The sequence below is a fragment of the Acinonyx jubatus genome, chromosome B4 (assembly GCF_027475565.1).
Source record: "Acinonyx jubatus isolate Ajub_Pintada_27869175 chromosome B4, VMU_Ajub_asm_v1.0, whole genome shotgun sequence".
Taxonomy (NCBI): Eukaryota; Metazoa; Chordata; class Mammalia; order Carnivora; family Felidae; genus Acinonyx; species Acinonyx jubatus.
This window is the reverse complement of record NC_069387.1, coordinates 80,012,569-80,026,147: the sequence shown is the minus strand read 5'-3', so window position 1 is coordinate 80,026,147 and position 13,579 is coordinate 80,012,569. Positions and strand designations below refer to the sequence as shown.

Here is a 13,579-nt window from a genome sequence, read left to right as displayed (position 1 = left end):
AATCACTGATCTCTTTACTTTCTCTATAAATTTGTCTCTTTTAGAATAGGATATAAATTCAATCATACACTGTATAGCATTTGAAGTCGGCTGACTTTTACTTAAGGGTGTGCATTTAACATTCATCTATGTCTTTGTATGGCTTGATAGCTTATTCCTTTTGCTGTATGTTTAGCCATTTGCCTTTTGAATAGCCTGTGGATTGCTTTCATTTTTTGCCAATTATATATAAAACATACATATGTTACATATATGTATTATATATAAAATATATAAACATATAAAATATTATGTATATCATTTACATCCAAAGTCAGGTTTGGTGCGTCCTTGGCCATCCTCTTTCCACCTAGAGGAGTAAACAATAACTGAAAGCAGTGATCTGTTGGATAGTTTCAATCCTACCTCCTGACCCTCAGGCTCATTAAGAGGTAAGTAAGTTAGGGACTCAGATCTCTTCATTTACTACCTGCTCAAGAGCATCTATAATTGGATGAGGGATCTTTCACATTCCTAACCTTGCCCATGGATGATCCCTGTGCCCTCCTTTTCCAGGGAGCCATATCTTTTCTAGCAATTTATCTTCTTCAACAAAACTGTCAAGAACTTGGAGGGAGATAATAGGTCACCCAACCACAGTTTCATAGATTCTGGCAGAAAACACAAGACTCCTGAGTCAGAGACAATAGATATTACTACTCACAGCATAGCAGGTGGCATAGACTTCATGTTTGCAACAGTTCCCCTTGCCTCCCAGTCCCCACACAGAGCAATGCAGAGAGGATGCACATGGACGCTTAACATACAATAGGTGTGTGTCAGAGCTGAGAAACTCTGAGCTTGGAAAAAAATCACAGTATTTAAAGAGGCTGCTACCAAGCCTGGCCAATATTGCCATATGCAGAGGCATGATCTTTCTAATCCTGGTCAGGAAAAAAGTCTGCCTTCTTGCCTAGAGGGAGATATAATCTCTATCTCCATGGCTGGATGCTATAAAACAGTTGTAAAAATAATCTAGAGCAAGAGCTAATACAAGATATGTATGTAGCAAGTCCATGGAAAATTGGCACTCAGTAGTCATGAAAGCACAAGGGGTTGCATGAAATATACGCTTAAGGAGGGTTTTTTTTTTGAAGTAGTTTTCTGACCTTGAAGTGTTTGAAGATAGGGCTCTGACCATAATAAGACATCAGGAATCCATGGCATCAAGTATTGACAGAGTTACTTAGATTATCACTTAGGAAGAAATTTACATTAAAGGATAACCTTTTCCAAACTAAATGGAGATGATAGCAATATGATAAATGTGATAGATATATAGTCACTATAGTGCTATGAGGCAGGATGGTTATTTCTAACCATATCAAGGATCTAAAGAAAGAAAATGACAAATTTGTGGCTTTAAATTCTTAGCTTGATTTATAGTCAGAAAACCATGGAGTTCCCATGACTTCTCTGAAGAAATTTATTACCTCTTATAGCCTTATGTTAGGTATTGCTGTAAACAAAGGTAGGCTCTGATCTCTTTTTTCAATTGAGGTATAATTGTCATATCATATTATATTGGTTTCAAGTATATAACAAAATGACTTGATATTTATATACACTGCATAATCACCATCACAATAAGTCTAGTTACCATCTGTCACCATGCATAGTTGCATTTATTTTCTTGTGATGAGGCCTTTTAAGATTTAGACTCTTAGCAACTTTCAAATATACAATTAAGCATTATCATCAAAGGTAGGCTCTGATTTTGTAGTGTGTTAAATAACAACATCAGTTGAAATTGCATCCTTACCAGATCTTATTTGTGAAAGCTCATAGATTGGAAATAATGGTACAGGGTTTGGAGAAAATCAGAATGTATATATTGGGATATTTGATATATTTCTATTTTTTCCTAAATAAAAATCACATTACAATTCACTGCCAGCAAAAGCTATCCTCTTCTTACCCCATTGTGTCCTATATATAACATCAATACTGCTTTATTTAAAATCCTAATGACCAGAATAAAGAAACAAGGGCCTTGAATGATACATTGGATCAGATGGACTTGAGATATATATTTAGAACTCTGCATCCCAAAGCAACAGAATATACTTTCTTCTCGAGTGCACATGGAACATTCTCCAAGATAGATCACATACTGGGTCACAAAAGAGCCCTTCATAAGTATACAAGAATTGAAATCATACCATGCATACTTTCAGACCACAATGCTATGAAGCTTGAAATCAACCACAGGAAAAAGTCTGGAAAACCTCCAAAAGCATGGAGGTTAAAGAACACCCTAATAAAGAATGAATGGGTCAACCAGGCAATTAGAAAAGAAATAAAAAATATATGGAAACAAATGAAAATGAAAATACAAGCATCCAAACGCTTTGGGATGCAGCGAAGGCAGTCCTGAGAGGAAAATACATTGCAATCCAGGCCTATCTCAAGAAACAAGAAAAATCCCAAATACAAAATCTAACAGCACACCTAAAGGAAATAGAAGCAGAAGAGCAAAGACACCCCAAACCCAGCAGAAGAAGAGAAATAATAAAGATCAGAGCAGAAATAAACAATATAGAATCTAAAAAAACTGTAGAGCAGATCAACGAAACCAAGAGTTGGTTTTTTGAAAAAATAAACAAAATTGATAAACCTCTAGCCAGCCTTCTCAAAAAGAAAAGGGAAATGACCCAAATAGACAAAATCATTAATGAAAATGGAATTATTACAACCAATCCCTCAGAGATACAAGCAATTATCAGGGAATGCTATGAAAAATTATATGCCAACAAACTGGACAACCTGGAAGAAATGGACAAATTCCTAAACACCCACATGCTTCCACAACTCAATCAGGAGGAAATAGAAAGCTTGAACAGACCCATAACCAGCGCAGAATTGAATCAGTCATCAAAAATCTCCCAACAAATAAGAGTCCAGGACCAGATGGCTTCCCAGGGGAGTTCTACCAGACGTTTAAAGCAGAGATAATACCTATCCTTCTCAAGCTATTCCAAGAAATAGAAAGGGAAGGAAAACTTCCAGACTCATTCTATGAAGCCAGTATTACTTTGATTCCTAAACCAGAGACCCAGTAAAAAAAGAGAACTACAGGCCAATATCCCTGATGAATATGGATGCAAAAATTCTCAATAAGATACTAGCAAATCGAATTCAACAGCATATAAAAAGAATTATTCACCATGATCAAGTGGGATTCATTCCTGGGATGCAGGGCTGGTTGAACATTCACAAATCAATCAATGTGATACATCACGTTAATAAAAGAAAAGATAAGAGCCATATGATCCTGTCAATCGATGCAGAAAAGGCCTTTGACAAAATCCAGCAACGTTTCTTAATAAAAACCCTCAAGAAATTCGGGATAGAAGGAACATACTTAAACATCATAAAGCCATTTATGAAAAGCCCACAGCTAACCTCATCCTCAATGGGGAAAAACTGAGAGCTTTTTCCCTGAGATCAGGAACACGACAGGGATGTCCACTCTCACCGCTGTTGTTTAACATAGTGTTGGAAGTCCTAGCATCAGCAATCAGACAACAAAAGGAAATCAAAGGCATCAAAATTGGCAAAGATGAAATCAAGCTTTCACTTTTTGCAGATGACATGATATTATACATGGAAAACCCAATAGACTCCACCAGAAGTCTGCTAGAACTGATACATGAATTTAGCAAAGTTGCAGGATACAAAATCAATGTACAGAAATCAGTTGCATTCTTATACACTAACAATGAAGCAACAGAAAGACAAATAAAGAAACTGATCCCATTCACAATTGCACCAAGAAGCATAAAATACCTAGGAATAGATCTAACCAAAGATGTTCAAGATCTGTATGCTGAAAACTATAGAAAGCTTATGAAGGAAATTGAAGAAGACATAAAGAAATGGAAAAACATTATGTGCTCATGGATTGGAACAATATTGTCAAAATGTCAGTACTACCCAAAGCTATCTACACATTCAGTGCAATCCAAATCAAAATTGCACCAACATTCTTCTCGAAAGTAGAACAAGCAATCCTAAAATTCATATGGAACCACAAAAGGCCCCGAATAGCCAAAGTAATTTTGAAGAAGAAGACCACAGCGGGAGGCATCACAATCCCAGACTTTAGCCTCTACTACAAAGCTGTAATCATCCAGACACCATGGTATTGGCACAAAAACAGATACACAGACCAATGGAATAGCATACAAACCCCAAAACTAGACCCACAAAAGTATGGCCAACTAATCTTTGACAAAGCAGGAAAGACTATCCAATGGAAAAAAGACAGTCTCTTTAACAAATGGTGCTGGGAGAACTGGACAGCAACATGCAGAAGGTTGAAACTAGACCACTTTCTCACACCATTCACAAAAATAAACTCAAAATGGATAAAGGACCTGAATGTGAGACAGGAAACCATCAAAACCTTAGAGGAGAAAGCAGGAAAAGACCTCTCTGACCTCAGCCGTAGCAATCTCTTACTCGACACATCCCCAAAGGCAAGGGAATTAAAAGCAAAAATGAACTACTGGGACCTTATGAAGATAAAAAGCTTCTGCACAGCAAAGGAAACAACAAAACTAAAAGGCAACCGATGGAATGGGAAAAGATATTTGCAAATGACATATCGGACAAAGGGCTAGTACCCAAAATCTATAAAGAGCTCACCAAACTCCACACCCGAAAAACAAATAATCCAGTGAAGAAATGGGCAGAAATCATGAATAGACACTTCTCTAAAGAAGACATCCGGATGGCCAACAGGCACATGAAAAGATGTTCAGCGTCGCTCCTTATCAGGGAAATAGAAATCAAAACCACACTCAGATATCACCTCACGCCAGTCAGAGTGGCCAAAATGAACAAATCAGGAGACTATAGATGCTGGCGAGGATGTGGAGAAACGGGAACCCTCTTGCACTGTTGGTGGGAATGCAAATTGGTGCAGCCACTCTGGAAAACAGTGTGGAGGTTCCTCAAAAAATTAAAAATAGACCTACCCTATGACCCAGCAATAGCACTGCTAGGAATTTACCCAAGGGATACAGGAGTACTGATGCATAAGGGGCACTTGTACCCCAATGTTTATAGCAGCACTCTCAACAATAGCCAAATTATAGAAAGAGCCTAAATGTCCATCAACTGATGAATGGATAAAGAAATTGTGGTTTATATACACAATGGAGTACTATGTGGCAATGAGAAAGAATGAAATATGGCCCTTTGTAGCAACATGGATGGAACTGGAGAGTGTTATGCGAAGTGAAATAAGCCATACAGAGAAAGACAGACATCATATGTTTTCACTCTTATGTGGATCCTGAGAAACTTAACAGAAACCCACGGGGGAGGGGAAGGAAAAAAAAAAAAGAGGTTAGAGTGGAAGAGGGCCAAAGCATAAGAGACTCTTAAAAACTGAGAACAAACTGAGGGTTGATGGGGGGTGGGAGGGAGGGGAGGGTGGGTGATGGGTATTGAGGAGGGCACCTGTTGGGATGAGCACTGGGTGTTGTATGGAAACCAATTTGACAATAAACTTCATATATTGGAAATAAAATAAAAATAAGTAAAATAAAATATGCCATGTAGATAATAAGAAAAGAAAATCAGAGAAGGAACTATGGTGTGTCTGGTGTGGGATTATGATTTAAATACAATACAGAAATTCATGGAGGAATATTTGTTTCATGTGGATCAAAAAAATATTTTGAGCAAAGGAAAATCAAGTGAAAACGATTCTAAGGTACATGTTCTGTCTTTTGCGGAATAGTAAGAAAGAATAATTAGAAAAGATGAGGCTAATGTAATAAAAAAAAGCCTGGAAATCATATATGTAATACATATATAAATACATATATGTAATGTGGACCACTTTAAGGCTTTTTTCTCTTAAAATGATTCAGATGAGGGTTTTTGAAGGGTTTTGGGTAGAAGGCTGAAATACATGATGTGAGAGAGGGGGGGAAATGGAAAGAGGTGAAGGAGAAGGTACAGAAAGTAGGGAAGAGAAGAGGAAAAACAGGAGAAGGTGAAGAAGAAAACGGAAGAGGGAAGAGAGAGGAAGAGGAGGTGGAGAAGGAGGAAGTTACCAAAGGGCTATCACAATCATCACAGCAAAAAGGGACTTTGACTTGGGTCAGAGTGGCTGCAATGGAAGAGGAAGTAGAGGTTGTTTTCTGAAAGTAGTCAACGGAATTTGCCAAGAGATTGCTAAGAGGTATGAGGGGAAACAAGAAAAAAAGAAAAAAAAAAAAAGATGATCTCAAGGTTTTAGCCTGAACAACTGAAAGAAAGTTGCTGTTTGCTGAGATGACATCTGAGAAAGAAAAAAAAAATCGGGGGAAATAGAGTTTAAATTCAGAGCTTGTTAAGTCTGAGATTCTTAGACGTCCAAGTAGAGATTTAGAATAAGCAGGTATTTATTTTATGCAAAGAGGAGTTCTAGGCTACAGAAGGAATTTGGGGATTATTACCATATGAGAATGAGTGAAGATGAAGACTAGACCAGGTCCAAGCAATGAACACTGGGATTTGAGAATGAAAATGCGATCTAAATGCCAATATATCTGAATATTTAAATGAAAAAGGACAAATTCTTGAAAAACACAAATCACCAAAACTAACCCAAGGAGAAACGATATCTAAATAAAAAATATACAATATACAAAAAATGTCCATAACAATACTCTTCATGAAATTCGTACACTTAAACAATTCATATGCCAGTTCACATTTGGGATAGTCACTTAATGCAATGTCATAAAGCAATGAAGATGACCAAAATCATGCAAGATACAACAGCTTGTAGAGATTCCACAGACATCATGTTAGGCAGAAGAGGCCCAACTCATACTGCTTATTCCATATTCATAACATTCCTGTGCAGTCAGAAATAATCTATAGGTATTAGAATATAATATTTGTTTCCTACAGTGTGTTAGTAATGCCTTATACCTTGATCTTTGTTTGATTACTTATTTTTATTTTTTAAGCTTTGTTCAGCTGTTACCTGAGTCTTTTTAGAATAATCATCAAACTATACAGTTTTAATTTCATCCACTTTTATGCTAAACTTCTAAAAACACTTTTTTAATTATTAGAAAATAAAAAACAAATGAGCAGAAAAAAATAAAATAAAATCCTAATGACCAGAGAGATGATAGGTAACTTTAGAGTGAATCCAGGTGTCCTTTTGATCCCTATCTACCAAAATTCATCATCTCTGTGTTAAAAAAGTCATACCTAGCATGTTAGAGAGGTTAACATTCAAACCTCAAAGGAGAAGACTTATGTATCAAAAAATATTATAGTAATTGTTTTAGTCCATTTGGCCTACTATAATAAAATATCAGAAGACTGTGTGTCTTGTATACAATGAAATGTATTTCACACAGTTCTGGAGCATGGAGGTCTGAGATCAGTGTGGTCAGATAAGGGCTCTCTTCCAGGTTGCTGTTTTCTCATTGCAGCCTCACATGGTGGAAAGAGGGGTACAGAGTTCTCTGGGGTTCTTTCTACAGCAGCACTAATCTTATTCATGACCTACACACCTCCCAAAGGCCCTTTCTTCTCATACTATTATCTTTCAGGATTTGGGTTTCAACATATGAATTTTGGGGTACATATTAAGACCATAGCAATAACTTATCAATTTACATCATCAAAAGTCTGAGAAAATAAATGTGGAGAATGGAGAATGGATTCTAAGGGTGATATATCAGAGATAAAGTAAAAATAATTATATACCAAAGTTAATTTATTGATATATTTTTAATTGTGGATTTTTTTCCTATTTATTAGGCTTTTACTTTCAGAAAGCTAGTTTACCAGCACATAATGGGTAAGGGTGAGGTCTGAGTAGTGTTTGTGGATTTAGTGGAAGAGTTCAAGCTTCTGATAATGAATATAATCTTTTGCTCAATTAGATAACAACTTGGATTTGTGAATGATTTATCCTGATTAAAGTTGAAATATAAGAAAGATCCAAAGTTGTAGAATGACAACAATATGGAATAGTTTTATCATGTGCAATCTGCCTACATGTCCCTTAACTATGTAACTGGTGAAGATCTAGAGGAAAATTCTTTGTACAAGGTACAAGGGGGTATGAGCAGCATTGAAAAGTATTGTAACTGCTGGTCTGAAATGAAAGTGGAGATAATTTCATTAAAATGAGCTTCCTCACTTCACTGGAAATGATGGGACCATGGAAGGGCAGAGACCATATTATAGCCCTTAGCAAGATGGTTTTGGTTACTTACTAGTTGGTAGGGTTAGAGTGGTTATCAAAATTGCATGATACGCTTTAGTAGTAAATTGAATAAAACATCATGCTGCCCCAAGACTAAAATAAATAGACAATCCACTAAATTCCTATATGACCTATATAATTAAAAGAACTGTTGGTTAGGTGAAAGAAGGGATGATCCAGGCATCATAAGGAGTTAGAGATCCTTATCCAATTAAAGACTTTAGTGAGTTCACGGAGCCAGAACCCATGAAGGAAGTTATCTGTGAGGAAGAGTCATGCATTGATATTAATATCTAAATTCTCCCTCTAGTTTTCCTGAATGGATATATATTCCTTTGCCAGGAAAACTGTGCACTGAAGAGGGTAAAACCTAGAACTTTCAGGTATTGTTTGACCTCATCTCTGAGTTAATCTTAATTATAATGATGATAGAATGTCAGGGTATACACTTATTAGAGTGGAAGATAATAGGGGTGTGGGAAGTGATTCTACTGCATGTGAAAAATCATCCTGAATATATTGTTAAAATATATATACTCAAGGCCAAGTAGAAAACCATGGAGTTCCCCCTCATTAAAAAATAATAAATCTAAAGCTTCTTTCCCTGGCAAAACTGCAGTACTTGGTGTTACCATCTAATACTTTAAAAAATGATACAGGAATGGTGATCCATTCCATATAGCCATTTAATTAAAATGTTTAGCTGTCTTATCACAGATGAATTTCAGAGGGTGACAGTAAATTCATAGGTTGAATTAGGTGGTAACATCAATTGCAACTGCATTTAAGTTATGGCCCACTTACTGGTTTAAATTAAAACAATCTTGGCACTAAATACTGAATTATTGAATTTTGTGGACTAATGGAACATAACAGGTAGGTTTCATCACCTTGAAATAAGGCTTTAGGGCCATCTCTGGCCTTTTGCCATAATTTTGACCTTGGGCAAGTGAAGAACCATAATCTGCAGGACAGGGCTGTTTTTGCATAGCCTTTCATCTAAGAATATTTTTTTTACGTTCAAAGGATCAGAGGAGTAAGGAGGAGGAGGTGAGGGAGTGGGGATAAGAGAAAGAAGGAAGCTTGTAATGATATGTTAAGATATCTTTTTCAAAACTGTATCAGAGAATCAGAATTTCTCAGGCAAAGTATTTTTTAAATACACAGTTAAGAGAAATACACAATTTTATTTTACAAACAGACATATTCCAATTTTCTCTTTTCAAATGCCCATCAATACCCAACAAATACCCATTAATAGTATGCTTTCATGAAGATATTTCCCTACCATTTTGTTCCAAAATATGTGGTATTTTAATAGTAATGAAAAAGTAACCAGTTTTCAAAAGAAAGGTGTAATAAGCTAAAGAAATTTAGAGATTGCTTGAAATTTTTGCCATGGTTATTGTTACTGAAGAGTATATAAGCTGATTAATTATGAAAATGCTCATCCACCCATTGGAAAACTTAGAATTATTTTAATCTCTATTAAAATATTCCAAATAAAGACTTTCTCTGCACTGTAAAAAATATTTGTATAAAAATAAAAGTTTAGGCAGATTAACATTAGACAAGTCAGAAATGTAGTAACTCAATGTCAAAAATTCAAGTAGGACAAAAGAATAATTATTGTGATTTTCACTTCTTTTTTTTCCAATCTAAATCTTTTTTTTCTTTTTAAAAAAATTTTATTTACATCCAAGTTAGTTAACATATAATGTAATAATGGTTTCAGAAGTAGAATTTAGTGGTTCATCACTTGCATATAACAGCCAGTGCTCATCCTAACAAGTGCCTTCCTTGATGCCCCTCACCCATTTAGCCCTTTCCCCCCCATCCAGCACCCCTCCAGCAACCCTCCATTTATTCTCTGTATTTAAGAGTCTGTTATGGATTTCCTTCTTCTCTGTTTTTATCTTATTTTGATTTTTACTTCTTTCGATGTGATCAGTATGCATTGTAAGGCATCAATTTTGAACTATGATGGTCCTTCTAGATAAGTACCAAGATCAGATAGGCTTGGAATAAGACTTTCAGATAATTTATCACATAACTAAACTGATATTTGCAAATACAATAATATGTGTTTTATCAAATTGAATCTAATAGTTGTACCATTAATATTAAAATTAATTTATATAATAGTTATATTATAAAATATATTAATTCTTTTGCCTAATTTCCTTGCTTAATTTCTATTTTTGTATTAAGGTGTTTAAATATTCTATACTGTAATTGTATAATTTATAAACAAATAAATATACATATACTGTGAAATTCAAGTATTTTTGTTTGTGTTTTGTTATTTACCGACAATATATGATAGAGAGTAATAATAATAAGCAAAAGCAATTTATAAATTGTTTGAAATGATTGCCATGACCTCTATTTACAGAAACAAACAAACAAACAAAATCCACATTATTTAAGGACATATGATTAGTGATTCAATCTATTTAATAGTTATAGGTCAATTACCATTTTTTATTTTCCTTTGAGTCAGTGATAATTTGTGGGTTTCTAGAAATATGTGCTTTTCAGCTAAGTTTTAGAAATCTAGGTAGTGAATTAACTCTATATAGAATATATGTAAAATTGAATCTCTGAATTCCAGAAGAGCAGAAAGGAACATGGAAAAATTAAAGTCTAACTTTGTCTTCCTCTGAGAGAATTTTAAAAGGAAATAGATAAAAGCACCAAATAAAAAGGCAAATAATTTTGGTCCAAATAAGGGACAGATAAGGGAAAGAATTAGGCTTTGGAAGTTAGGCAGGCCACTATGAAAATTATGTCAAGAAAAACAGTATTATTTGAATACAAACTTTGAAGAGCTCTGTGAAACACTCTACCCTTCTTGCTTTATTTTACTCATAACCTCAGTAATATCACTAAAATGGTTCACTTACTTGAGAAAATCTTAATCTTTTTGAGCATGTGCCTAAAAGCATCTTGCACTTGTTTGTTTCTCAGTGTATAAATGAAGGGATTCAACACGGGGGCAACAGAAGTACTGAGCAAGGCTATCCCTTTATTTAAAGACACTCTCTCCTTTGTAGAAGGCTTCACATACATGAAGATGCAGCTGCCATAAGAAATGGACACAACCACCATGTGAGAAGAACATGTAGAAAAGGCTTTCTTCCTCTGTTGAGAAGAAGGTATCTTCAGAATAGTCCTGATGATGTTTGCATAGGAGAGAATCACTAATACCAGTGTAACCAGGAGTGTCAAAATGGCTGAGAGAAATGCCATTAATTCTATTACAGCTGTGTCTGTGCAAGAGAGCTGTAATATAGGAGTAAAATCACAGAAGAAATGATTTACAGTGTTGGCTGCACAGAAGTCTAGCTGGAGACCCACAAGGAGTGGTGGGACAATTACTATAAAACCGGCCAACCATGAAGCAAAGACCAACAAGTTGCAGACTCTGTCACTCATGATGGTGGTGTAATGCAAGGGTTTGCAGATGGCTACATAGCGGTCATAAGACATGGCAACCAGAAGAAAAAATTCGATTGCACCCAAGACAGTAGTAAAAAACAGCTGTGTTGCGCAACTGTTGTAAGAAATGGTCTTGTCACCTGTTGCCATGCTGACAAGAAATTTGGGGATGCAGACAGTTGTGAATAACATTTCTAAAAATGAAAAGCTTCGGAGGAAGAAGTACATGGGTATCTTTAGATGAGAATCCAACAGGGTGAGGGTGATTATGGTTAGATTCCCAGTGACACTCAACATGTAGGTGAAAAAAAGGAGAAGAAAAATAACCACTTGTAATTGTGGGCTATCAGTCAGTCCAAGAAGAATGAAGGTTGTTACCGTGGTGTGGTTTCTCATGGCTGACTTCTACCAATGAAATAATAATAAAATAAGGAATAAGAAAAAAAAATGAGAATTAAAGGGGATAAGGCTGTATGAGATACCTATTATCTTGAGATCATCCATATACATGTTGCTACTGACACCTAAACTCCTTCGATATTCTACTGGTCAACAGTAACAGCCTCTAAAAATTCGCTCATATAATTTGTACTCAGAATTTCACTAACTCAGTGCAACTCTCTGAGTTTCTTTTCTCAAGTGTCATAAATTCAGGCATTCCAAAAGGATAATATATGGCATTTACAAAGTCATATTAAAATAGAAACAAAGAAAGAAACAGAAAAACTGTCATAATATTTTGACTTGCATCTTCTATAGTTGCAATTTTTTCCAATCTATTTAGTTTACATTTACATTATTTTACACCATCAGCTGGCTCATTCTTCTTTGCTAATCGTGTCTCTTTTCTCTATTTATTACTCCTTATGATAGTATTCTGTAAGTCAGATTTCAGCTGAGGACTCTTCGCCTTTTAAGAAATGTAAACTTGACCTAAACATCTGAGGCCCATATACAGTGGGGACTCAGTACTTTCACCAAACTTTTGCAAACTCTTGAAGATTGAAATCCTCATGACCACTTTAGGTCTGCTTTCTCCTTTTTCCTTTGGATTTACTTTCATCTCACCAGCCCTGTTTATTCTCCTTTCTGTGATATGAAACCAAGCAGACAGGAAGTGTATCCTCATGAATGATGATTGTATTATTTATGTAGCATGCCTTATTTAGTTTTTGCAGTAACAGAAAAGGGTTCTAGAAAACAAGCCATACAAAAATTTTATCTACCCCTGCCTACTAGTTCCTTTTAGTGTCCTTGCTCTGCATGGCTTCCCCTGTTGTCGCAGTAGACTCTTCACTTCTTTCTTACTCATGTCCCCCTTCTCTTCTCTTATTCTCAGTCGGTTAAGTGTCCACTCTTGGTTTGAGCTCAGGTCATGATCTCACTGCTTTGTGGATTTGAGTCCCCCACATTGAGCTCTGCACTGACAGTGTAGAGCCTACTTGGGATTCTCTCTCTCCCTGTCTCTCTGCCCCTCCTCCATTTGTGCTGTCTCTCTCTCTCTCTCTCTCAAAATAAACAAATAAACTTAAAAAATTACATAGAATTATGTTACCTTTTCATTTTTTCTTCTTTTCCATCTTTTTCCAGACCATGCCTACATCCTCATGTTTATTATATTGAAAGTCTATCACCAAATTTTTGTAAAGCATGACTATATTTCTTAAGAAGAATATCATGTCATATGTTACATTGCATTTTAAACTTTTTATACTTCAGGGCTCCTGGGTGGCTCAGTCAGTTAGGCATCTGACTTCAGCTCAGGTCAAGATCTCATGGTTCGTGGGTACAAGCCCTGCATGGGCTTGGTATTCTCTCTGTGTCTCCCTCTCTCTCTGCCCTTCCCTGATCTGTACTTTCTCTTTT

General features: G+C 35.7%; 3 protein-coding genes across 3 annotated transcripts in view; all 3 read right to left on the bottom strand.

The window, feature by feature from the left end:
- The window catches only part of LOC106970341 (olfactory receptor 6C1-like), a 164,173-nt gene that overhangs the window by 106,760 nt on the left and 43,834 nt on the right, over positions 1-13,579 (bottom strand). The window lies entirely within an intron of this gene.
- The window catches only part of LOC106970340 (olfactory receptor 6C3-like), a 165,644-nt gene that overhangs the window by 108,345 nt on the left and 43,720 nt on the right, over positions 1-13,579 (bottom strand). The gene's annotated exons all lie outside the window — the stretch shown is intronic.
- LOC106970355 (olfactory receptor 6C74) lies at positions 10,354-13,162 on the bottom strand. The gene has a single exon (XM_015066967.3). The coding sequence runs from the start codon at positions 12,107-12,109 to the stop codon at positions 11,171-11,173; it is 939 nt and encodes a 312-aa protein (XP_014922453.1). The 5' UTR covers positions 12,110-13,162; the 3' UTR covers positions 10,354-11,170.